We start from the raw sequence: 27,515 nt of genomic DNA, 5'->3' as shown, positions 1-27,515 counted from the left end.
AGCCTAGGATTTGAACTCATAGCAGAAAATGACACTATAAGCCCAGCCTCTACCAATCACCACGTTCCTCCAGTGACACAAACAGGGGGACTATTGAAGCGAGGAGAAAAGGGGGAAATTGTAAAAATTAATACATGTCACTGTAAATGCTCACAGGAACAACTGTAACTAGATCTTGACCATACTCAGGAACAAATCTCCTTGCTTTGCTGAGCTGGAACACCAGAGGGTATACTCACCTTCTGAATAATCACCCAAATCAGCTTGGAACGTACGACTTAATTCTTTTACAAGAGACCTGGCTCATAGATCCTCCAGTTTTGAATGGCTTTGATATTCAGTTTAATCCTGCCTACAGACCCTCCTCTGGTCGACCATCTTCTGGTCTTCTTACAGCCATTAAAATTCGAAAGGGAGTGACATTGGAATTACGGGCCTGCCCAAATAAACACATGCTTCTGGTAAAAGTCAGGGCTGATGGAACACAGTATGCTGTCCTTAATGTATACTGGAATACTGCTGCTATAGGTGATAATGTATTCTTTGACGATGTCATAATGTTACTTGATTTGGTTGCCCTAGATAAGTCAGTAACTCACCTGATACTTGCTGGAGATTTAAACATCAATCTCTTAGTAAGAAAAACTCATCAGGTGGAGGTAGAACATATAGATGCCATATGTTAACCAAATCTCGTGACTTACATATGCTTAATGGAATGTTTAAAGAAGACACACCCCGCAACATGGCATAATGGTCAAATGGAATCGGTCATTGACGATATCTTTGTGAGTGTTTCCTTGCTCGCCATGATTAAGAGTTTTGAGATTGTTGATGCTAAACAAAGTGATCATAACATTTTAGCAATGACATGGTGGCAGAAGGACTTTAGAAAAATTGATCACACTGGTCAACCTCAAGGTGCTCTAATTGTGAACTTGGGGCACAATAGACTCTGATGGTCGGAGGATAACTTATATCAATTTAATCAATACTTAGTCAAATCAATTCAACAAAACCCCACCGACGTGAATAATATGGGTATGCAGTATAGCAACACAATGCAACTCACCAAGAAACCAAGATTGAACACACGACCACAAACCAAACATCTGCATACTTTTGATTTGGATATGAAATCAAGGAAAACCGAAAAGGGCGCCAAACTGAGGCAAGCTTCTAGGCATCTTCCGGACATCAGAGCCCTACTTGTAAGGAAAATCAAGTTGAAGTACACTAACTGGGTAAAAAGTAATCGTGCAAAGATGTATCATCACAATGGCGCAGTTATGTTGAGTACACTAGCAACTAAGAATACCGGAAAAATGTGGTCTATTATTAACTGTGCCACGGGGTCCTCACAAATTGTGGCTCAATCTAATGCGGTATCTGAACAAACTTGGGTACAATACTTTTACTGACCTATACTCAGTTCCACAAGGTGTTACCTCATTTGATGCCTTTGACTTGAATGGCCGATTTAACCTGGAGTTTGGTCATGAGGACATACTGTCATTAATTAAAACAGCATCCAATTCCAAAGCAGCTGGACCGGATAGTCTTTCAAACTACACCCTAAAACTGCAGCCAGAGTTGTGGGCATCGATATTACATTCTATTTTCACAGCAATTAATGCAGCTCAAGCCATTCCAAAAACATGGACACATTCCATCACTGTTCCGATATTCAAGAAGGGTAATCGGCAAGCGCCTAACAGCTATCGTCCGATCTCCCTTCTTGATCCAGGAATTTTTTTTTGTAGAGTCCTATTGAAGAACTTCAATGCATGGACCATTCAGGCTCAAGTAAGAGATAGTTATCAATCTGGTTTTGTCTCCGGTTTGGGTACAATACCAAATATAATGTGATTAAAACACACTATGCAGCTAGAGGACAGCCACTTTATCTGGCGTTTATCGACTTTCGGGCAGCGTTTGATTCCATAGATCGGGATCTGCTTTATGAGAAACGCAAAAGGCATAACTGTCCTAATTCCTTACTAACTCTGTTGATGTTATTACATTCAAATACCACGATGCAGGTACGCCTAACGTTTGAAGGTATATTACCCACAGCCATTGCGACTATGAGAGGATTGAAACAGGGTTGTCCGTTGGCCTCACGTTTATTTATTTCTTCATCTTTGATATGGGAGACATCTTTACCACCATCTGCTGTGATCCTCCAAAATTGGGCAGCGATAAAGTTAGCTACCTCCTTTACGCAGATGATTTAGTACTGCTGTCTCAAACACCATGTGGCCTTCAACAAATGTTACATAGGCTAAACCAGTACACTATAGTCAATCATTTGCAAATAAACCCAACCAAATCACAAGTATTAGTTTGTCACAACTCTCTTAAACGTAAGAAAAAGAGCTATGCTTGGACAATTGAGGGTAAGGTTCTTGCAGTGGTGGAACAATACACATATTTAGGTTTCATCTTTACTAATTCCATTACATCAAGATTGAGACTTGGGAACAATTTAACAAATTACAAACCTTGACCTCTCAGACTAGGATTCTTGCTGCTAGATTTGTTAAATTCTCATTCAAGCATACACTATCCTTTTATTGTATGAAGGCAATCCCAATATTATTATATGGAGTTGAAGCCGGAAGTCCGCAAAATCGATTATATTGGGACAGAATAGAGGCCAAATATTGAAGACAAGTGTTACAACTACCTAATTGCACACCACTCCCTATGATATATTTTGAGTTGGGTGCACTATCTCTGTATTAACAGGTATTGTGGAAAATGTGTGCCCTATTGCAGAAGTGTCTGTTGGGTCTTAGTGTATCGAACGCACTGGGTATAGTAGCACAGTACTTTCTCTCAAATGCAATTGGACTTCCCAATAAGTGGTGCACATTATTATATAATAAAATGGCTGAGGCTGCGGTAAGCATCGAGATTTTGGTCTCCAACCCAGATTTAGCAAAAAAGAAAATCTTTGAATGTGATTGGATTAGGAATTTAGCAGCTTGTCAGACATACAGACATACAAGGACTTTCACAGCACAGTTTTTGGGTCAAAAAGATATAGAGTCTTGGGGGAATACTTAAATATATACCCTTCGCCTCACATACGATGCCAATATATGAAATTTAGATTCAACTTATGGCACACCCGTGAAGTATTACAGAGGAGAATATGAGTTGCCCCAAATGAAAATTTCTGCGGATACTGTCTAGATAAACAACACATTTGGTTGTTGTATGTCCCTGTCTAAATTCTATGTGCATGAAACTATTTCAAAATGTTTTGATACTCTTTTCCGAGATGGACGAAACCACACTATGAAAATTACTTTGAAGCCCAAGACTGGCTGTAAAGGTCGTGATTGTAAATTTTCTGGAGGCCACCATTCCAGAATTTGTATGCATATAAAGGAATATAGTGTCAAGGAGAGAAAATCCTCTCTGGAAAGAGAGATGTATTAACAATAGATGGCATTTATTCTTCCTCATAACAATGTTTTATTTTAGTTATTTTAATACCCACAAACTGATGTTGAGGACATATGATCAATTTGTGATTTAGTGATGTTATTACTTGTGGTGTTGTCTAGGTTTTGTTTTTGCTAAAGGAAAAATGTAACTATAGTGTACATTTGTAAAGTTCATAGATTGGCATATGTTTTCTTTGTGTAAAAATGTTAGAGATTTGAAGAAAAAAAAAGTTACACTAGATCACATTCTTTCTCACAACCAGAATCACTGCCATGGGGCCCTACAGATCCCAGCCATGCCTACTTATTTATTTACTGGTCATTTTTAAGGCGCTTTATATAACAGAATTGTGTTTCAAAGTGCCACACAGATAAATGGGAAGGGACCAGGGGAAAAATAACAGTGTCAAGAAACAAACACAACAATAATATATATATACAGTTGTGGTCCTACTTGGCCTTGTGGCATTCAGCTGTGCAAGTGCATTGATGAGAAGTTCAGGGGAGGATGGACAGAGGAGTGGACAAAGGGAGCCAGGAGGAGCACCTCAGGAAGGTGCTAAAGGGAGCCAGGAGGAGCACCTCAGGCTAAGTGCTGGTGAAGGCAGCTCTCAAGGGTGGTTGTGGAGCCACCAGGCAGATGCCCACAGGGCAATACAGTGTGTGTGTGTGTGTGTGTGTGGGGGGGGAGTGCTGGTAATGACTGGGAGGAAGGACCTGAGATCCTGTGGAATTCATGTGAATCAGCCCACCGGTCACAGCGGGAGTGGGGTGGTTAGCAAGGAAGAGGGAAAGAGGTAGAAAAGAGCAGAGGTTTTAGCAGTTTTCTGAATTTAAGGGGATCTGGCTCAAGTCTGAGAGGGCCTGGGAGTCTGTCCCAAAGAGAGGCACCAGTCAAGGAGAGAGATCGGCCTGACTCTCTACTTACAGAAAAGTTTTGACAGTCAGAATGTTGGAATTAGAGGAGCGTAGGGCTCTAGCACGGGAGTATTTAGGGAGGGAAAGTTTAAGATGGCGTGGCACCAGGCCCCAGAATGCCTATTGGATGATGCAGAGGGTCTTGAATTTGATCTATGCAGCGATCTGGAGCCAGTGGAGAGATTTTAGGGCTGGAGAGATACTGTCCCTGGACCTGAGGCCAAGGATAAATCTTGCAGCCTTATTCTGGATTATCTGCAGGGGTTGAAGAGAGGAGAGAGGAAGATTGAGAAAGAGGCTGTTGCAGTAGTCCAGCCTGAAAACACTAGAGCTCTGGAGACATTGAGCTTCTAGGGGCAGGTGAGAAAAGGAAGAATGCCTCTGAAGATGTGGAGCTGGAAGTGAGCAGGGTTGAAGATGACCCTGAGGTTGTTGGCCTCACAGGATGGTGGGGGTAGAGATCCCAAAGAGGGTGGGCAAAGGGTAGGAGGAAAAAAGGGCACATGTGTCCCTATGAGGAGTAACTCTGTCTTACTGGCATTGAGACAGGGATGGTGGACAGACAGTCGGGATGAGAGAGGAGGAAGAGGTGGAAGTAGAGGGACGCTTGAAGGAAAGCTGTGTGTCATCAGCAGAACACTTGAAATGAGGATAGGAGGAGATCAGATGAGCAAGAGTGGCAAGATAGATATTGATTTGCCAGTGCAATAAGATAGAGCACTGGGGGACACCACAGGTACGGAGGGTGGTGGAGGACGAAAAAGGGCTCAATTGCAGCTGGTAAGGGCATTTAGTGAGGAAATAGGTCAGCCACTCCAGTGCCCGGCCAGTGATGCCAAGTGTGTCACAAAGTTGCTTTATGAGGATGGAGTTGAGATTTGCAAGCATGATTTCACAGGTGTACAGGAGAGCAGTTTCCGTACTTCTGGATGCTCGGAATCCAGATTGGTGACCATGAAGACTGCCAACAAGATCAGTGTGGAGGATCAGTTGGGGGAGGACCAACTTTTCCAAGAGTTTACCCAGGAAGGGGGGTCATAGAGATAGGACAATAGTTGCCCGGGCAAGAGGTGTCAGCAGATGGCTTCTTTAAGAGAGGGTGCACAAGGGAGTGCTTGAGGGATAGAGGGAAAGACCCAGAGGTGAACGAGTGGTTGCAGAAGTCTTCAAGGGCCAGGGTGAGTGAGTAGATGTTGTCCTTAACAATTTTAGAGAAGCAGGGAGCACCTGTTTGCAGTAGGTCGTAATAGAGGCGACCATTTTAGAGACCTCGTCCAGTGTTATGGGATGGAAGGAGGCAAGTGGGGGTCGTATGAGGAGGGGGCCAAGGGAGGCAGGGGAATAGGAGTGGAAGAGGAGATGGGGTGGAGGAGAGTGAGGACAGGATATACTGAGATTTGGATGTGAAGTGGGAGGCCAAGGCAGTTCAGAGGGCCTGGGAAGGAAGGAGAGAGGTGGAGACTGCAAGTGGATTGGAAAGTTCCTTGCAGATTTTGAAAAGTTTGGCCATGTTGTTGGAGGATCTAGTGATGCAGGCTTGGGCGTAGGCCTGATTTTTGGAGCAGATAGAGAAATGATATTGCCTTTGGATCAGGCGGCGGGCCAGTTTGTCAGAGAAAGAGCCCAAGGCCTGCCACTTCCATTCAGCAACTCTGCACTTGCATTTCAGAGATGCTAGTATGGATGTTGTTCTTGGTAGCAGGTTTTAGATGGATCCTCATTGCAGGTGCAAGGATATCGAGAATGTTGGAGATGGCAAGATGCAGAATATCAAGGACAGAGTCAGAGGGAGAGTCAAGAGTGGGAATGGGAGGGGGATGAAAGTGGAGGCAAAAGCAGAAACTGACACTCACTTCATTGGTCGATTGACGGCTAAGGAGGCTGGCAGTGCAGGGGGTGACCCAGATAGATGGCCAAGGGGCCCAAGACAGGAGGAAAGGAGAAAGGGGCCAGATCAGGAGAGAGGGTTGGTGACCGGATTAGAGATAGGGATGTCACCAGAGATGAGAGCATCAAGAGTGTGGCAGAGGGAGTTGGAATGGAAGGATGCATAGCGGGAGTCACAGGGGACACGGAACTGAAAGGAGGATCCAGGAAAGTCTAAGTGGATGTTGAAGTCACCAAGGAGGAGGCGGTTGGAAGAAGAGTTTGAAAGAGATGAGGCAAGATGGGCCCATTCAGAGAGGAAGAGGGAGATAGGGACAGGGGGTCTGTAGAAAGTGGCGAGGGTGAGAGAGAAAGTGGGGAGACCCCCACCTACAGACAAGGCATTCAAAAGAGGAGTAGGATTGAGAAGGAATGATGGAAGCAGGTACCAACTCAGGGAATATCAGGACCACTCCAACTCCAGTCCTGTTGGGTCTGGGCTTGGAGAGGATTTAGTAGCACTCAGGAAAAAGAGTGTTGAGAGCAGTGACAGAGCTGGCATTTAGCCACGTCTCGATAAGAGCAAGGATTTCCAAGTCAAGTACTTTGATAAGGAGACAGATGCCAGAGAAGTGTTTGACAGCAGAACGAGCATTAAGAGTAGCAAAGTCAAGCTGGTTACCACCTTTGAAGGTTTTCTGATGGGGTGTACAGTGGTGTGGTATCAACAGTGGTGGTGGATATGATATGATATGATTGGTTATTTGTAACGCGCTTAATACCCAGAGGTTTCTAAGCGCGGACCCGGGGATCGTACTTGTGGTGCTCCGTGTCGTTTTGCTTTCAAGGCGAGCACGTTGCCGCTGAGCTATCCTCCCAAGACAAGTCAAGGGAGGGCAAGAAGGGTTGGCAGGAGAAGGGAGGCATGAGAGAAGGCAGGGTCCAGTGGAGAAGGAGAATTGCAGGTTGAGAATCTTGGGCCACGTTAGTGCCATTGATACACCTAGAGGATGAGAAGTATGCAAGTAGAACTTCCCACCTAGTGCCACCATTAAACGGTGAGGAGGAGAACGGAAAAAGAGTGGAGACCAGATGGGGGTGTCCATAGGTCAGGAGAAGGGACAGTGAAGAGGATATCAGTGAAAGTCTGTCTGGAAGTGGTGTTGACATAAGGGTCAGCAATGGGAAGGCCTGGGTTAGAGTTCAGGAGAGCTTTTTTTCTGCTTTTTTCTTCTGGGCTTCGTGGAAAGTGCCATGGAAAAACAGGGAAGAGAGAGATAAGCAAATGAGCTGCACAGTGCATGGGAACTCACCAATTGGCCTATCAGCCATGCAGGCAGTGTGGAGGGGGTGTGCAAGGTAAGACCCCTAGATTCAAATTCCCTCAAAAGGTATTAATACAGCACACATTGGAGGATGCAACAATTTTAAAAGCACACATTGATTTGTGTTGGCCAAGAGCACTAAAACAGCACGAATCAGAGGATGCAGCAGTTTAAAAAGCAGACCTAAATTTGGTTTTGGCAAAAGCACTAATGCAGCACAAATTGGAGGAATCAACAGCTGAAGAAAAGATTATCAGATCTAGTTTTGGTTGGCCAAGAGCACTAAAACAGCACACAATGGAAGATGCAGCATTTTAAAAAGCACACTTAGATTTGGTTTTGGCAAGAGCCCTAATACAGTACAAATTGGTGGATGCAACAATTTTAAAAGCACACACTGATTTGGGTTGGCCAAGAGCACTAATGCAGTGCAAATAAGTGGATTCAACAATTTTAAAAGCACACATTGATTTGGGTTGGCCAAGAGCACTAATGCAGTGCAAATTGGAGGATGCAGCAGTTTAAAAAAGCACGCCTAAATTTGGTTTTGGCAAAAGCACTAATGCAGCACAAATTGGAGAAAGCAGCAGCTGAAGAAAAGATTATCAGATCTAGTTTTGGTTGGCCAAGAGCATTAAAACAGCACACATTGGAGGATGTAGCATTTTAAAAAGCACACCTAGATTTGGTATTGCAAGAGCCCTAATACAGTACAAATTGGAGGATGCAACAATTTTAAAAGCACACATTAATTTGGGTTGGCCAAGAGCACTAATGCAGTGCAGATTGATTGGAGGATGCAGCTGTTTAAAAAAGCATACCTAAATTTGTTTTTGCCAAGATCACTAATACAGCACAAACTTGAGGAAGCAGACCTAGATTGGGTTTTGGCAAGAGCACGAATAAAGTACAAAGTGGAGAATGCAACAATTTTAAAAGCACACCTAGATTTGCCATCCCTAACAGTGACTGCAGATTGCTAGAGACAAAGGCCTTTGCGTCGTGCACTGTAGCTTTATCGCTTCATCCCCCAATATTTTGGAAGAATGTGTACACATGGTCAAACCCTTTCCTGGGAAACTGTCTACATCTAAATGGCGGGCAGTAGGTGGAGTGGAAATGAGGTTGCCAGCAATTACATGAACTTAAGACATCACAAAACACTTTCTCCGAGCGAAAATGATGAACTCTGCTCTCAGAGCAGAGTTCAGCATTCATTGTTTTCATAATTAAATTAGTCGACTGTATTTTAGTCTCTCCACATTCTTGGTTGCTCCTGTTCACAGGGTGCTGCCTGATACTTGGTGGCTGCTTTTAGATTCTACTCATAGAACCTTTATTAATAGGTGCAGGGGTGTGACATAATGTGAAATGTGTCAGCAGACTGCTTCCATTTTTTAAATTCAGATATGACGTTTTGATGAAGCTATATCTTTCCCACGTTTTAGCTGAAGTTCTAGATCTAACTGTTCTGTTCACTCGTATACTCATATAGCCATAAGTTAGCAGAGTCCCACTCCCTGCACAATTTGTCACTGTTAAAATACCATCCCTTGCAGGCAATCCTCATCATGCCTGGCCTTTGGGATGGGGAAACATTGAACATAATGTCGAAGTTGCATACATGATTATGCTATTTATCGCAGATGTTAGGCAGATGCTTTAGCACCTAGCTTGGCAGCACAGTGCTTGTTTAATCTCCGGCTTTCCTTTTCTTCACGGTTAATATTGCTTGTCGCTCTCTCTAGCAAGCATCGCCTGCGAGGGCGTATGCATTTTGCATAGCCTTTCTGCTGGCTGAGCAGGGAGTCCTTAAACATCACTGTCAGCCAAATGTTAGGATTGTGTACTCAGGCACCATGAAAGGCCGTAATTGAGCCAAAGCTAGATTGCTGAGTTTTGCCAGAAAACGCTTTAATCATGTCTTACTGTAAATGTACAGAGATGAGGTAACTTGAAAGACTTTGGTGCAAGGTCCAAATTACTTGTGTGGGGGCATCTAACTTCTTTGCACATTCTAATGAGACTGTTCTGGTGCAGCTTCAATGTTACAAGCAGTTAACTCTCTCCTTCAAGTTCGAACCATTTCTTTATGCATACACCATAGTACCAGCTATTCTCAATAGAAGCTGCTATAACATACACCATCACACTTGCACATGTAAGAATAATGCACCACCATTAGTATGTAAAACCTAATGCTTTTTATGTCATATTTCTGTGGGTTTGGATAGTAAATTGCACATTTTGGAAGCCATTTTTCAAAAATGTTTGCAGGGACAGAACCCCCCCGCACTCACCTTGATGTAGGTTGGTCTCACGCGCTGCGCTCATTCCAAATTCACCCGGAGAAATGTACGCCCCAGCACCTTCCAAAGTCGCCAGCCGCCACTGTGGGTAACACTAAAATGCTATGATGCAAAATCTATAGTGTCACTAACGTACCCTTTATGCCAAAATGATGAGCTAAATCACAACCTGTGATTCAAAACACATTTTGGCCACCTTAGGGCACAAACTATATAGCCTGATGACAAGTTGTCCTCCCCTAATGTATGCTACACCAATACATGTATCTTACTAAGTTGTGCAAAAGCACCGATTTCTGGCAGAAACTGAAACTTCCCTTGTTTTTCATGGATTGGGCCTAGTTTTGTAGGAAGAATACAAATCAATAAAAATCCGTGAAATTCACATAATACACAGGAAAGAAGAAGGTTGTTGTGGGGTTCCTGCATTTGAGTGGAGATACACCATGCAGGTATCAGAATTCTGCACCGGCACGGGTATCTCCCATGTCACAGCGTTACCAAGAGTGCCGATGCTGACTCATCCCGGGAAGAGTTGCTTGACTAGAAGCAGTCTGCATCACTATGTGCCTTCTGCCTCTAAATTACCCTTTCTGGAGAGCAACCTCCTCCATGCCATCTCTTTCTTTCACTGCTCCCTCTTTCTCTATTCCTGCTGTTCTTTTACACGTCTTTCTCTCTAGTGCAACCATTTCCATCTTCAATCCTGAGCGCTCAAACCTTTCCATATGTTTTGGTCTGGCAGAAGAGAGACATCAATGTTACAAAGATAATAATGCAAGCCTGGGCATGTTACGTGAATGTATTTACGGCGACTATAGCTTCTGTTTTTGTAAACAACATATGTTTTTTTACTGTCTAAGTAGAATAAAGGGATATTTCCGGAAAGTTCATGCCAGGTCGTGGCCCGGGCCCATTCACCCATGCATTCAAGAACCACATGTCCACACCAATCGAGTTACAATCAATGAGCCTCATTACGAGTCTGCCGGTCTGGGAACTACGGTACTGGTAAGCTTGCCAGTACCGTATTTCCCGGACCAGCAGACTACAAGTTGTGCTCGTGGGGGCATGTGTGCCGCCAGGTCTGACCTGGTGGGCACACAGTCGCCGCAAGCACAAGTTGGATGCACCGGCACCATCCACCGATGATGCCGGTGCATGGGGCTCGAATGGGAATGGGGAAGAATTTTTTCCGGCGCCCTGGAATGGGCAATTGCAGGGTCCGCCGGGGTTGTAAGACCCCGGTAATTACAAAATTACTCCGGCGGCAGCCATGCCTGTATTACCAGGGTCGTGATGAGGCCCTATATTGAATGATGGGTAGAAACGTTACTCCTCATATCTAGGTGCTTTATATCCAATTTAGGTGTATGGGTTTTGTTACACTCATTCTTCTTACCAATTGTATGTGTATGAATTTTGTGACAGCGATTTTCCTGTTTGTAATATATTACAGCTATCGAATTTGTAACAGAAGTTTCTTAGAAATCATTTACTTTTAAGTTATTTTCTGTTAGTTGTTGTATACGTTTTCTCGCATTTGTGTGCTGCATTCAACAGTTTTGCTTTATGGAAAAAGGGAGATGTGTAGCAGCCTGGTGATGTGGTATATGTATGGGTGGAATGTAGAAGGTGTAAGGATAGAATGAGAATGTTGGTAGGAGTCCAGTCATTTGGAAGGAGCTGCAGACAAGGTGGTGGGGCGTACATTAAATCTTGTCATATGCAAATAAATGATCAATCACTACCTACCTGTGTGAGAGGAATCATTTCAAGCCAATGAATAAGGGAGAGAGGAACAGCCTTTGTATATGAAATAACTCCTTTTGCATATTAGATATGGATTGCTTGAATCAGATTAAATGAATTTGCATGATAACATTAGTAGGATGAATTAACATTGTGGTATTTTAAGATTGCATTTTTGTAATTAATTACTATGTAGATGGTGTTGACTTTTTGTATTTTGTATTTTTTTTAATTGCATGAAGATCTTTTACCTTGTGTAAACAGCTTTTTTAGCTATATCTACGTAAATAAAAATATTTGAAACCCCATACATTTCATTGTTTAACCAGGGAACAGAGTGCAACATATAATTAATCTATTTTGTTATCTTTTTAGACCCATCCCCCAAGGAATCCCCCACACGCCATTGCAATCTGTCATTTATTTTACTGTAAAAGAACTGATAAGACATTATCATAGAAACGTATTAGGTGAAACAAGCACGGGTCCCTTTAAGAGGAAAGAAAACTGGCAACAACAGAGAAGTCATATCTTCAAAAGGCAATGCAATAGTATTGGTGGAATAGATCATTAGAACTGCAACCATGGTTTCAACAAGATGCATTGTCAAATACGATGAAGGAAACGGATGTGCCCGGATTCGGGGACCTTGCAATGCTGTATGCAGTCAATAAAAGGAATCAGGCAAGAAAAGCATGACCCGCCGAAGTGTTAGATCTCCAATTTCCGCAGAGACAAGTAGGGTATGAGTCAAGGACTATGCACTTTGGCAGTGCAAAGCCACTTTGCACTGCAAAAGCACTCTTTGCGCCGCACTAAATGGGCCTAATTCACGGTGAAAAGAGTTATTTTGCAGTGCAAACTTACTTTGCACTGCAAAAATATACGTTTTACCTCTCTGTAAATCAGGGTGTTTGATGGCAGTGCAAAGTAACTTTGCACCGCGCTGCAAATTCCATGAATCAGGCCCTTACACTTTAAGGGTGGGTTGAAGCTTCTGCAGATGCACTGTATTCCTAATCATTTTAGGGCCACATTGAAGCATTGGTGCTTTACTAAAAGGGAATTTTTCACATGGATGTAAGTCACATAGGTGTCTGATCACAAGTGTAAGAATTCCAAGCCCTGTCTGCACCTCCCAAGTAGGCGGTGAGACAGAGAAACCAGTGTATTTAGAAGTACTCAGCCAGCAATGCTATCAACCTCTCAATGGCCAAGGAGCACAATTACATTTCATCAGAACCCTACTCTATACAGTTACTAAAACTGAATGATAAAATCGTTAACATTCACTAAAATATTTCAAAATATATGTTATTCTTTAAAAATGTAAAAGGAATTAAAAAGAGAGCGTTAAAATTGTCCACTCTTCAAAATATAATGGGCCTGATTTACAAACGTGTTTTTCAATGGGATTGCGCCATTGTAGAACACCCTTTACATTAGATTAGGCCCATTTAACAGTAGCATGAACATTGAGTAGGATAGCTCAGTCAGTTGAGTCCTCAGATATTCCTCTGCAAACCACATTCACAGGTTTGACTCACAGTTCTGCCAAACCAGCAATTCATCCTCCCTAGGTCCATATAGTTTAAATGAGAAATAATACCCCCTATTATTACATTGCTTAGTAGCAGAATGAATCTAGCGCGTCACACTATATACAGTATGTCATGTGAATTACAACATGCCATTTACAAAATCTTACCAGAAGAGCTTCCCTTAAATGTTCTTTTACTTTTGGCAATTGTTGCGCTACTCCAGAGTTCAGTTTAAGTGGATCAAGGACTTCACTGAATTTGCAACGGGTGTTCTGTTGGAAGAAATAGACTACGATTAGGTTTGTAGATCAAGGCTTAAAGTACATAGGACCTGATTCACACAGCATTTTCCAATGGGATTGCACCATTTTAAAACGCTTTTGTAAAGCAGCCCCACCATTTTCAATACTATTTCTCTGGAGTTGAAATAATATCACACAATGATATTGTACTCTCTCTCCCAGTACAATTGCTCATAGTCCATAAAAAGAAACAACTCATATGTCATATGTAGAGCTGGGCCAAAGGGCTGAATTTTTCTACACGGAAAAACTGGTGAATTCTGGGCAAAGTCTACTAGCTGTACCAATTTCACCCAAGGAGTGAAACCGAGCATTTTGCCAATTTCCCTGAAGAAAGTCTCGTTTTTCAGGTAGATTTGGTTGGGACACTGAAAATTCGGACAACTCTCACTTATTTAACAAAATCACTTTTCCAGCAATCCTGATAGGAAACAAATACAGTACCTCACAATAAGCTAAACATACTGCAACTAATTTAAGAACATTTGTTTTATACTCTCCTTGATGACCAACCAAAGAGTAAAATCATGTTGTGCTTATCTACAGTTACACAATGATTGTGTATTATAAACTTGTACAATTAATCACATTCAGCGGACTCTGTGCTTGATACCTGATGCTGGAGGAGTTTGATCCATCTGGAATGTGCGCACAACTAGGCTTTCTGTGATTTGCAGGTATGGATCATGTGTAGAATTTATTTGTTGTTGATTAAGCATGCTAAAGCTATGATTAAGCATGTACAACTCTTTATTAGAGTTTAAACCATTCCGTCAGATTCCCTCTTGTTTTTCAGGAGGTCAAACACAACCTTGGATACATTTGTAGTGTCCAAATCCCAGGCAAATTGAACAATCAATCAGGGGTTATGGATTTTGTAGATAGAGATTTATCAGCCAATGAGAAGCCTTAAATATGGCAAAGGAATTTTGAGTCCCCACAAAAAGCCTTGCTCACTTCTTCTGTTTCGTTTTTCTAGCATTTAGGAGGGTGGTTTTCAGAGTAAGCATACATTTGGTATTGTGAGGTGGTGGATTTTGCTGTGTTTTGTGTCGTTGAGGTGTGGCTTTTTTCAACCTTCTTTTAGTTTCTACTTGTTTGTGTGCTTGTTAGGCACTTTTGGACGGCGTCCCTCACTCTTTCTTTCACTTAAGAACAAAAAATGACTTTCTCCTTACCCTACACTCTTTATTTTTTATTGGGCCTTCGAAGAAAAGAAAACAGTTTCCCATGATGCTTTCCGTGTTACTAAAAAGGGAAACAAGTTTTATTCCATTGTAACATAACCCCAATTGGGACGAAGGAATCCTTACAAATTGTTTATGGGTCCAAGAATTCATCATTTGCCTTTGTATGTTATTTCCCTGTTTATATTTCAGTAAATACTGTGTTGTATACTTGATACTTGAGAGGTTGAGGACGAAGCAGCACCAAAAGTGAGGCCATGCCACAGCAACGACTCTGCGCCAGAGGATGTGGAAGTTGTCAAACTATCCAAAAAGACTCACTGTTTCAGAAAGTGATGGAATTTACTACAGGAACCCTCAACGGGTTGTAGGGGATGCTGGTGGATAGATGAACCTTGGAAGCTACGAGGTGGTGGATAGAAAACAGGTAAGATTCCAGAAAAGGCAGTGGAGGAGGAGTGAGGACCCAGGAGTAGGGTGTGATGGGACTGGTAGCTAAGGAGACAGTAGGCCTCATTATGAATGTGCGGTCTGTAAACAACGGTTCCTGTAAGCCTACCGGCACCGTTGTTTCCAGACTGGCACACTACGACTCTGTGGGCGGGTGCCGTCCCGCCCGAAAGGGTCAGACCTGGCGGGTGGCACGGCACCCGCCCGCAGAATTTTATGGAAGCACTGTCACCGTTGCAATCGGTGCCGGTGCTTCTGTGGTCCCCATTCCCATGGAGTACTTTCAGACTCCATGGGAATGGGGACTTACAAAATTACCAGCGCCTGATTTCCCAGCAACCGGGGTTGTAATACCCCGGTGTTACCGGGAAGTCAGGTGCCGGTAATTTGTTTCAAGTCTGGCAGCAAGCTTACCGCCAGACTCAAAATAAGGCCCAGAGACAGAAGTCTTTTGGCTGGACAGTCATGATCCAGATTTGGTTCCCCAGCATGCAGACCATGAGAAGCCCCAAAATCTGCCTGCTGTTGCAGAGGTATAAGGCAAACTCAGGTGTCCCTGGAAAGGTTGTGGAACAGAGAGGCAATATCCCCACCCATATCAGTGCCCACATGTTAATAGATATTAGTGCATAAGCCGGTCTACCCGGGGGTGATGGGTTCACAGTAGTCAAACAGGGAAAATGCTGACGAGTAGTACATCACATGTCCATGTGCAACCACATTCAATTGTGGGAGAGCACAGTGCACACCTTGCACATTTCTGCTGCTGACCCTGCCACCAGAGCACCCTTGAGTTGTGATGATGGTAATAAGGTAGCTAATATAGGCATAGAAATGTAGCTCTGGTGCCATATGAGCAAACTCGCTAGGACCAACTAACTGAGTTTTCTCATATATATATATATATATTTATTTATACAAATGGTCTAAAGACGGTTATTTGGGGCAGTTGGAGCAAATGACAAATGGGAATTCCATGGAGCAGGGACATGCTACCTCAACATCCTTCCCAACATTAGATTGCTGGGTAAGAGGGTTGGAAAAGTGCATTCATGTTGGAGTGACTGAGCTATGAGGGAGAGCACCAATAAATCATGGCGATGGATTCACTCTCTGGGAGAGCCTGAAGAATATAATGTGCGCCTCCCTGTGATGCTGTGCTCTCTTGCACCAGTAACATCATGTTGCCTCCCTGTGATGTTGTGCTCTCTTGCACCAGTAGCATCATGTTGCCTCCCTGTGATGCTGTGTTCTCTTGCACCAGTAACATCATGTTGCCTCCCTGTGATGCTGTGTTCTCTTGCACCAGTAACATCATGTTGCCTCCCTGTGATGCTGTGTTCTCTTGCACCAGTAACATCATGTTGCCTCCCTGTGATGTTGTGCTCTCTTGCACCAGTAGCATCATGTTGCCTCCCTGTGATGCTGTGTTCTCTTGCACCAGTAACATCATGTTGCCTCCCTGTGATGCTGTGTTCTCTTGCACCAGTAACATCATGTTGCCTCCCTGTGATGCTGTGTTCTCTTGCACCAGTAACATCATGTTGCCTCCCTGTGATGCTGTGCTCTCTTGCACCAGTAACATCATGTTGCCACCCTGTGATGCTGTGTTCTCTTGCACCAGTAACATCATGTTGCCACCCTGTGATGCTGTGTTCTCTTGCACCAGTAACATCATGTTGCCACCCTGTGATGTTGTTATCCTCCACTCACAAATCATGTGTGCATTTCTGTTATGTGGTTTTCTGCTCTGCCACAAAATCAAGTATTTCACTCCCCAATTTTTCATTTCCCTAGTCAATAAACCACATGTGCTGCTGTTTGATTCAGTGTCTCCTCCGCTTGAAAAAACACGCATTGGGATTGTGTTCTCTTTCACCCAAAATGCACATTTGCCTCTCTACATTTTATTTCTTCTACAGTCAAACATTATGTGCGCCTCTATGCCTCAATGTTAGATTTTTCTCTCCTCCACTAAAAAAACAGGTTTACCTCACATTGAGGTTTTGTTCCACTACCCAAAAACTACACATGCCAATCTGTGAATTTGTGCTCTTGTACATCCACAGAAATCACTTCTCTGTGATATTGTCTTATGTTATGCAAATTAATTACTTATGCATCGCTGTCATATTGTACTTTCCTCCGTAAAACAATATTTGTATACATCTCTATGTTTTTATCTATCTTGAGAATGTCTTTAGTACCCACTGCCATATCCCCAATGTCTCTCTCACTGCTCCAGGGCTACCACTTTCCCAGCTATACTCTTTTGTCATCCTCATTGTCACAATTCTTGACCCATGTCACTGTTATTGTCAAGAGACCTACTCATTGGCACATGACTTTCCCAGTGTTACTTTTATAGCCCCAGTTATGCCCCAGAACAGATTCATAACTCCTGGAACTACACCAATGCCCTTAGAAATTAATCATGTCTCCCACATTGTTCCAGCTGTGTTTTATGTCACTCTTATTGCCCCAGACAAGCAATAATGCCACTCTTATGTTCCCCTGTTTTGCCCCTCTGACACTACCCCCTTTGCCTGAGAACTATTAACCCCTGATCTTATAAACTCCACTCTCATTCCCCCCAGAAGTCTCAATTTCAGATCTGTTACCTTGAACCTTTCCCATGCCTTCTTTATTGTATAGCCCACACACTTACAGACAGCAGCACACAAACACTGATGGACATTCATGCACACAAACATGCACAAACACTCCCAATAAAAATATTCTAACTTTGGAAGTTTTGCCATGGCCGTTAAAGTCGCAATCCACTAGGTGGCTGCCTACATCTAACCATGGCTTTGCTTGCATTGCCTGCCTTAAAGCAGCTAACTTGTTGAACACGAGATACATAACATCTTTTTTCAGGAGAATAGAATGGGCCCACTTTATAACTCCAAAGATCACTCAGTTAGCATTTTGTCTTTTTTTCTGAACAATACAAGCTCAACTCCAAGAGGGTTTGGGATAATTAAAATACATATGCTGGACACAGAAAACAATCAAATATGTGTATGGACTGTCTGTCATTTCGGCTTTCTAGTTACCAGACATCACCAGTTCTGTATGAGGAAAACTGCCTGCAATGATTTGTTATGTACTGGACCATGCCATTTTCATTGCACCGTTTCATCTCTATCATATCCAAATGATCAAGTAGAAGTCACTGAAGAGCTTAACCAGTGACAGAAAATTATTTTTTCTTACATTAACTACTGTTTACTTTCCCAGCAAACCTCCCAAATCCTTAAAATGTATGGGGATGAGATTTTCACAAAATAGCCCAATTAAGATCACCCAAAAGGGCCAGGCCAACATGACAATCCTTCTCTGCGACTTCAATAAGCCTCCCACGTAAATCAGAATTCTATGAAATATGAATTAACATTTGCCACCCGTGCCTACTCTGACATCTGTGGGATTGCCTGAAGTGGCTAGAGTGGAGAAGGAGTGAAGCTTGCAAGCAGGTAGAGTTCAAACCTTTCCCACACAAGGAGAAGGGACACTTTCTGTGGGTTTTGGGTGGTCACGGAAAAGTGTGCCTTGTCAGAGTGTCATTAAACTAGAGGACTGAGGCTCTCAGTATGCACAGAATCCCTCCATTGTATGCAGAGGCCAGTTCTAGGGTGTGTGGTTGTATTATCTCTGAATGTGCACTGAACCTTATTGGCATTCCACACTGATGCGCAGACCCATCTACCTACCAATTGCAACCAGCACTGGGACTAGAAACATATCCTACCATCTACCTGCTTCTAGGATTTGAGCCATGTAGGTCAGCGTGGGAACTCATGCCCCAGCCCTCCAGAGTACCTCATCAATGGAGGAGCCCAGCTGACAAGAAAGAAACAGCCGTATGGGGACCATGATACTGGATGATGTTTCAGAGAATTGTCTTGCTACAGGGTGAAGGAGCAGGGTCTAAATAGTTAACAATATATTGCTGCAACTGGAACCTTAACCATATGCAAGGCTCTGTGCTGTGGCTACAGTTTCACAAAGTCACGTAACCCATAAATAAAATACTATTGGTTGTGCACATTTTAATATTAATTAATTTGTATTTCAATGTCTTTACTAGGCAGGCACCACCAATCTAACAGCCATTTCTATAAGAGTGCCCCCCGCAATTCTGAGACAATGGGCCTCCCACGATTTTGGAGGTAGCGATGGTGCTAATAGCGCCATGGCTGCCTCCAAACCCGTGCCCGGGTCTGGGTAGTCGGAATGGGGAGTTACCGGGTCATTCCAACCATGGAGGAGCCGGTACGTCCCCATTCTGATACCCATTCCCCATTCCCATTGAGCCCTCATTGGGCTGAATGGGAATGGGGAAGGAGCTAATAACGGGCCCGCAAATAGAGGGCCCGTTATTGGCTCCATGATCCCTTAGCGACTCCCACTAAGGGACCTCGGAATGCATCGGTAGGGGGTTAATAGCACCGGCATCCTTACCGGTGCCGTTAAACCCCTACCGCCGTACTCATAATAAGGCCCAATGAAAAGAAAGAGTTTTATGGTTGAAATTAAAATGTATTTAAATAAACAATAAAGGTGGTCCTCTTACTTTATGCAGGGGAATTCACCATAAGACAGCAAATATACTTACATGGGCTTATTTATCAAGGTTAAACTTGTCACCTGCCTGTGACAATATCGCTTACTAAAATGCACACATTCAGTCACACTACAGAACTATCAATAATATTTGTAATCATTCTAATTCTAAATTATACTCGACAACCTTTCAGCAGCCCTGAATTCTATGTCCAAAATGCAACTTGTCAGCCATTATAAAAGCTCTTTTCAGTTTACTTTCTAATCAAATCAGCTTTAGTCAATAAACCAGTCCAACACATTTTATTTTCTCCAGTGTCATTAACAAATAATGGTCCCAGAGAAAGGTTGCATAGAAAAAGGACCACAAAGTGTTCCAAAGCGGCGTACAGTCTGCAAGAGGTCCCACATACTTTGTTTGTAATCACTTTGAAAATCGCTCTGTGGAAAAACAGCGGAGTTCTATTTTATTGTACTGCTCCTTTAATGCTTGCAGGGGATGCTGTGTGAGTGGAGGAGCTCCACCCCCCACATTGCCCATAAGACCTTGCTGGCCCGTGAAGCGGCCGCAAAGTGGTCCAAAGTGGTGTACAGTCAAGCAGTTTGCAGACAGCAATTGAAGCTCTGCTCATTTTTGTATTTATTTCTACACACATGAAAAGCTGAACCAGCTGAAGCAGCAACTGTGCGTGGCATATATCTTCTCTGATCGGAAGCCATAATCCCATGGACCTGGAGCCTGAACCCAGAAATCTACAACGGACCAATAGACAGGTACGTCTCAATTCTAAAGCTTCTGTGACTGACTATTGCTCTGGGATTGAAAAGAGCTTGCTGACAATTGCAATCCTTGAAGATTGCAATGTTCCTAAAAATGTCACTATGAAGCCGTGCCCGGAATGCCCCGAGCATGCAAAGCTAATGCTAGGCATTGGTTTACAGGCAGCCAATGAGGGCGAGACGAGTGGTGAATAGAGCCTGTTGCCCTCCCCGCTGCCTGAGGGGGCAAAATGCTAAGTGTCGGTGAGATCTATGCTTATGTAAAACCCGCCCACGCAACGTCTTCAGCTTCCCTCGCTTGAATTGGTGGGGATGAAAGCATTCTGCTTTGAGCCCTGTGCTGATGCAGAGGACCTGATTACAGTGGGTGGTTTAATTACTCCGGTGTCTGCACAGCCTTATGACCTCAGGGAGTTGTCTAATGGCAATGAAGAGATTGAGGGTGCGCCTATGACTGGAACTCCAGAGACAGCAGTTGAGGGGGGGGGGGCAAACAAAAACATATACATGACCAGAAGGCAGAGGCCCTCATGGGCAAGGCTCTTTATTCTGGATGCATTCAGATGAATAAATTCCTTGCTAAACGTAAGGTGGCCCCCTTTTTCAAGAAAAGGGCCCACTCAGTGTCGGATGCGGGCAAATTAAAATGGCATTTTAGGACTCCTGCTCCTCTTGCTTTGGTGGCCCAACCATCTAAAAAGAAATGCCCTCAAACAGAGGAAGTGGTCCCTCTGACCCCGTGACACCCAATGGAAATACCCCATTGATGTCGCCGCGGAAGGAACCCTCTGATGAAATTCTACTTAGTAGTGGAATACTGGTCAGTCCGGGCCCCGCAGCATCGTCTCTCTTGGATGTGGGATCCACTGATTTGGATAAACCAGTGGATGTTTTCTGTGATGGGGTGGCTGCGACAGAGGAAACCAAAATAATAGGTGCAACCCTTGGACCTCTGGAAGGGAAAACTACAAAGAACAACACAAAACACCAGGACAAGAGACAGTTATTTGACCTTTGTCCACCTGTGGTCACTACTCTATTCAAGGAAAGGGGTATCCTCAACCCCTTGATCGATTTGATAAAGAACTGAAGGGAACCCGGCATGAGAGCACTGAGGTTGATCTTCCGGCTCTCATGCTGGAGAGTTCGGACTGTGGGGTGGGAGCAACTGTGCCAAGTCGCTTAATTAAGAAGGGGCCATATTCAGTCCATTGAGGTGGCAGAGGGCATTCCTGAGGCAGCACGCCTAACAAAAGATCTGGCAGAATTGGCACTACATCTATGTAAAGACTTCGGTCCCAAAGAGGCGATGCAAAATCATGAAATGAAGCATGATGCCCCTGAAATGTCTTGCCCCGTGCAACAAGAAAATGAAGAATGGGCGGGAATGGGCCATCAATGGGCACCGCAGATGATTTCCTCTTGGCAGAAGACTCAAGGAATACCAGGTGCAAGGGCCTGGAATCGATATCTAAGGCGCGTACCCCTCATAAGCAATCCAGAGCGTTTTTTTCGACAGACTCTGAGAGAATTGATGAATCAGACTCGGGCAGGACTCCAAAGGTCTCACAAAAGGAAAGATGAATATTACATTTGCACGAGCCAAAGAAGCAGACTACTTAACAAAGTATCAATCTGTTCAACCACTTTGGGCAATTAACAAGCAGGAATCAATCCTTTACACAGTTACAATTGCCTTTTCGCCCTACCTGAAATTATATCAGAACATTCAGGATCAAACAACGCTGATAGCCTTGATGAACTCAAAGCTAATACACGTTGAATCTTTTATAGATTCAATAAAGGGGAAGAGAAAAGGAGATGGACGTGGTCATTTTAGAATCCCTGATTTACCTTTTACAGGATGTCCAAAGAGATAAACTGACCTTTTTGGAGGGGTGAGAGAAATTGCTTCCTCCTATAAAAACCAGGATGACCAATGGAGAGTCTTAGTGCAGCACCCTGAGGAAGAAGAAGACGTGACTAAAAACAGTGGCCCGAAAGGTCCCTCCATGATAAACCAACTTCCAGGGGGTGAATGTACAAAGGTACTCAACCCGTCTATCAACTTGGGCCCCCCGCTAAAGCTGCATCACAAGCGGGTTCCGCTATTAGAAAATAACGAAAATCGAGACTCCGTACTAGTAAATCCAGTGAGTGTGGTTATTACTCCACCCAAGATAAACCCACCAGAGATAACGAAAGAATTGGAGAATCCAAACAACAACCCCACCACAATTTTTGGGCAATCTAAATCAAGTGGACCTTCTAAAACGAGCAAAAAACTGGTTGTTCAAATGAAATAAATGAAATAAATGAAAAATATGAAGGCTCCTATCCATCATAAAGCTTGTGGCTCTCGAAGCTTCTTAAGAAATCTAAAAAATAACGTTAGCAAACACACTACCGAACTTGGCACAGAGGAGTTAATATCAGCCCGCTTAGCACAAAAAATGCTCTATTCTCTTGTTCCTCTGGACTGTGCCTCTATAATTTCAGCAACTCCAAACTTAGAAACAGATACAGATGAGGTGGGTCCATTGGATCTGTCAGTATATGAAGATCTTGAAGTTGAAAGTAGTGGGGTGGCCTCGGTGGACCGTCTGGAAGTGACTGCTAATTTGTCTTTTGAAAGGCTTCCAAGGGACCCCGGTGAGGAAAGTGTATCATTAACTTTCCTCACGATGGAGGAAAAAAGGTGGAAGTCAGGAGCCACACTGGGCATGGATTATAGCACTCAGAATCCTGAGTGCTTAATGGAAAAACATGTCCTGAAGTCAAATCGGGACAGTTGCCAAATTTAAAAAAGTCGATGTGGCAGACCAAAAAAACAAATTGGGCCTAGACATGAGAAGAGATGCTGACAGGCGCTTGAGTAATCATGCTCAAGTGTCGGATAGTAGGTCCACTATAAGAATTGAGAGAATTTTGCAAGCCTTCGATGGACTAATATTAAATAGGTCTACCTCATGACCCTTTTAAAACATATCCCAAAACTGAGGGTGGTAAATTCAGCTGCCATTAAAACAGTCCGCTTTCCAAGTGACAAAATCCATGACAGAGTGAAAGTGTTAATGAGTCGACCTCAGTGGCGTCGCTCCTACTTGAAGCAAAGGACGATTTACGTATTCTGGGATTTGATGTGAAGTGCACTCAATATATAAGGGAACGATCTCAGAACTTAAAGAGAAATTACTCATCACATGCAGAAGCCTGAAATTGGAAGCCGGCCTACAATATTACTCAAAGAGTGATTTTAAATAGTAGAAGGAAATCTTCATCCCCATGTTCTATGGAGAAAAAAACACATTGTCAGATCACTGTACCAGGGAATGAAGCTGTGGTACCCAAAAAACGAGTAGCCCCAAGCATTATTTCAACCCCACTGGCAGAGGATGCAGAATCATGGAGCTGGCCAGTGGGAGCTCTAGTGGCTAAACATCACGCCTAGAGCCAAAAGCCAAAAGTCTGATAGCGTAAAAACTCTTGAATTTGGATCATGGAAGCAAGCACACAAATACCTTTTTCACGATCTAGATCCAGTCCTTGGAAAACTGGACATTATTTGTATCAGGAAGCCTGGTTGATGGAAGCACCAGTCTTTGATGGTTATCAAGTTTTCCTGAACCAAGACAAAAAGACCCAAACTGGCAGACCTTCCTCATGCCTTCTCTTAATGATAAAGAATGCCCTAAAAATAAAGGTAAACCGAATAATTAACCCATACAGATATTACTCTACAGTTTGGAAAACTCAGAAATCAAAGACCCAGATCTGATTTTTCAATCTGGATTGGAACCCCTATGTGAAAGAAGGGGGATCATCGATTGGATTGATCAATTGTATGTGGAGCACAAGAACATCTGGCTGGTAATATGTGGTGACTTGAACTCAAGAAAAACCAAACACCAGGCATTATACCTGACACTTCTAAACGTCACAGAGGCCGGGTGTGGATAGACAAAATGGATCGGAGAGGTCTCCGCATGCTCAAGGGAAATCCCTATGAAGAAATACCAGCCAGATCAACTTGGAATATAGGATCAAAGACCGCCATCCTGGATTATTTCTTTGTTTTTGACAACATGCTGCATAAGGTAAACCAATTAACTGTATAGCCAACAAAACACAGTGATCCTGACCTCATAGTAATGTCATGTATGGGAATGAGTCTGGCTAAACCAGATTGCTGGAATGAATCTCTAGAGCTGGAAGGAGGAAGTAATTGTGTGGGTTTATACCCTAAAGACATCCCGGTTTTGACTACGGATCTTGAGTTATGGCAAAATTATGATAGTAATGATGTGGACTACAAGAGGGTATTCATATTATTTAGAGAAAAAAGCCAAGGCCCTCTGAAACCGCTTTTCAAAGCCCATAGTTGTATGACAAAGAGGTAGTGGTGCAGAAAAAAATCTTAAGGAAAGATCTACTAATGATCCAACAGGAAACTGATACTAAAAGACCAGCTCAAAAATATATATATATATTTTAATTTTTTAAAACAACATAAGGCAAATGACTCTGACACTCCGGTGAACTGTTAACTTGTTTACTTCAGTTCATGTACATCAAATATAGTTCTTAGAGTCAGGTAAGTAAAAGGGGACATAGGACACCCACCGGCATCCTCTCTCGGGGCTTACATCCTTGCAACTGACAAACCTGGAACACACTCATAGATAAACATTCTAAACCCTGCATTCCATCTCAATATTCTAGTCACTTGCACCAGATGCATGCAAAGTTAATCACAACACATCTTCCCCTATAGGGACAACCCAAGAACAGTAAAATATGGGTGACAAGATCAATATTTCATCAAAAGATTTGTCCAGTAAAGTCCCACCTGAAGAAACAAAAAAATATTCAAAAGATTTCACAATAACCGCAACCAACTACAAAAAATGTAGACCTTGTCACCCCTTCAAAATCTATTAACATTAACATCAATGTCCATCTGTGGATTAAAATTAAAAGTCCACCTGTGGAGAGAACATATTAATCTGCCTACATGGAGCAGCTAATGATGAACACTGTTAGCAACTTAATAACTCTAATGAAGATATAATCAACACTCATAACCTTAATATCTCATCTCACTCCCTTCACACCACATCCACTGAAGCTACGCCTCATACACTCAGAACTTAAATATCCATGCACAGCACCACTCCATACTCCTGCTACATCACCAGTTTACATTTGCATCGCCATATAACACCTTGTTCTAGCTGAATTTAAAAACACACAGTTCATGCAAACACTAAACACTATAACGTTGACCTTGTACCTGAGTCATCAACCACACCATTCCCCACACACATACCATATAGGTCAATTGAGCATTGAACATGGTAAACAAGTAAAAGAAACGCCCCATCAATGTCCAGAATTCAAGCCTGCAGGGCCCATACTGATGATGTGCCTGTGGGAAAATGTAGGGTTAAAGAACCAGTTCCCAAAAACACTTGCTTTGACACTCATCCAACATCACACATGTGTCACCGCAAAACTAAATAATGCGCACCAACTTTTAAGCTTTAACGTCCACATGTTGAAAAGACATCTTTTTTTTTAGACATTCTTGTTAGACATTCTATATTCTTAACACTATAATAGTTTTCACTACTCATTTACTTCACTAAAGTGCCTTATCCAACAGAGACCTCAACATTCAGCCGCTGTAAGTTGTGCAGCAGATCGGTGCACATCAAAACTAAATGCAGGCAATCACTTTCTAACATCCTTTTCTAAAATCTATCAACATGGAGGGCCATCCATGCATTAAAATTCCAAAAGTCCTCCTGTGAACAGAAACATGTTAAACCACATAACTCAATTAAAGAGGGAAAAATGTACTTACAATATCACTTTAATGAATTAATACATATCAACTCTAGTGTCTCAACTCTAATCAACTGATAAATGTCACTCCTAAAATTCAATCAACTCGCTCCCTTCACCCAACATGCACTCAAACTAAATCTCTTTCACCATCACATCACCCACATACAGGATCCCCAGCCAACCTGCCAATAAGTACTGTCCTTACCAATAGCGCATCAGTCACATTGCAAAAACATTACTACCATAAATAAGTATAAACTCAACTGCTCACCATAAATCAGATGCACACATAACATCAGCCCTATGCAGCATCCCTCAATACCACATGGGAAAACAATGACCCGTTAAGCTAATAGTTTAACATTGCACAAAATAAAACATATTTGCACTTCATAATTGTGCTTGCGGCACTCGCTGTGCTACTCCTCCTGCCAGCGCCGAGCACGCACAAGTACCTTTGGGACCGCAGCCCCACATTCCTTCATAGGTCACTTGACTGTTCCTTTCCGCTCACTTGTCTTCATAATGGCGCCATTGGTACTACACCTCTTGACACCAATTTATCCTACAAAACCTATACCCACGGACAATTCATATCAGTAACGTGTCACATTGGCGCCACTAGTACTACACCACTTGACACCAATTTGTCCAACATCTAGTTCTACCAAAATGAAGGCACACTTTTTTTTTCTTTTTAGTTCAACACCAAACCTCAAAATACACCACACGGGCACACTGAGTCACCATACTGAATCACACATATTCATCCACCACATCCAGACCAGCACATTGAACTTAAACATGGGCATTAAATAACAAGATCGCCCGAAAAATGTCCATCGTTTAAGTCTGCAGAGTAGAACTGAAAGTGTACTTATGGAAAGAATGTTACAGCAAAAATACAAAATGCATCATAACAAAGTTTGATCATAGTATAATGCGGTATCAACCAACACGCCACTCCTGACTCTTCTGACTCACACACATCAACCACACACGTGCGACAACCTAAGCCAAATTGACAGAACCCAAGAACCTCCAGTTCCCCTGTTAACTGTGTCTCACACAGAACATACTCCAGGACACAAATCCCCAACACCAGACCTAGTGCGGCAACACACAATCCAAACACCCCTCCATGGGTACATAACCTTACAATTCCCACCAACATACCACAAGAACGAATTGGAACCCAAACATGGTAT

General features: G+C 43.0%; 1 protein-coding gene across 2 annotated transcripts in view; it reads right to left on the bottom strand.

Annotated features, from left to right (window-relative positions):
- The window catches only part of ITGA1 (integrin subunit alpha 1), a 1,202,180-nt gene that overhangs the window by 84,085 nt on the left and 1,090,580 nt on the right, over positions 1-27,515 (bottom strand). Inside the window, exon 26 of one of the 2 annotated variants that reach the window (XM_069627257.1) lies at positions 13,337-13,441. The exons of the other annotated variant lie outside the window; for it this stretch is intronic. Within the exon in view, the coding sequence (XP_069483358.1) occupies positions 13,337-13,441 (105 nt within the window). The remainder of the gene's footprint in view (positions 1-13,336; positions 13,442-27,515) is intronic. 2 annotated transcript variants of the gene reach the window in all.

This window comes from Ambystoma mexicanum, chromosome 6p (genome assembly GCF_040938575.1).
Source record: "Ambystoma mexicanum isolate Mex_15411 chromosome 6p, UKY_AmexF1_1, whole genome shotgun sequence".
In the NCBI taxonomy this organism is placed as follows: Eukaryota; Metazoa; Chordata; class Amphibia; order Caudata; family Ambystomatidae; genus Ambystoma; species Ambystoma mexicanum.
The sequence above is the reverse complement of the archived record's forward strand: the minus strand, read 5'-3'. Positions and strand labels throughout refer to the sequence as shown.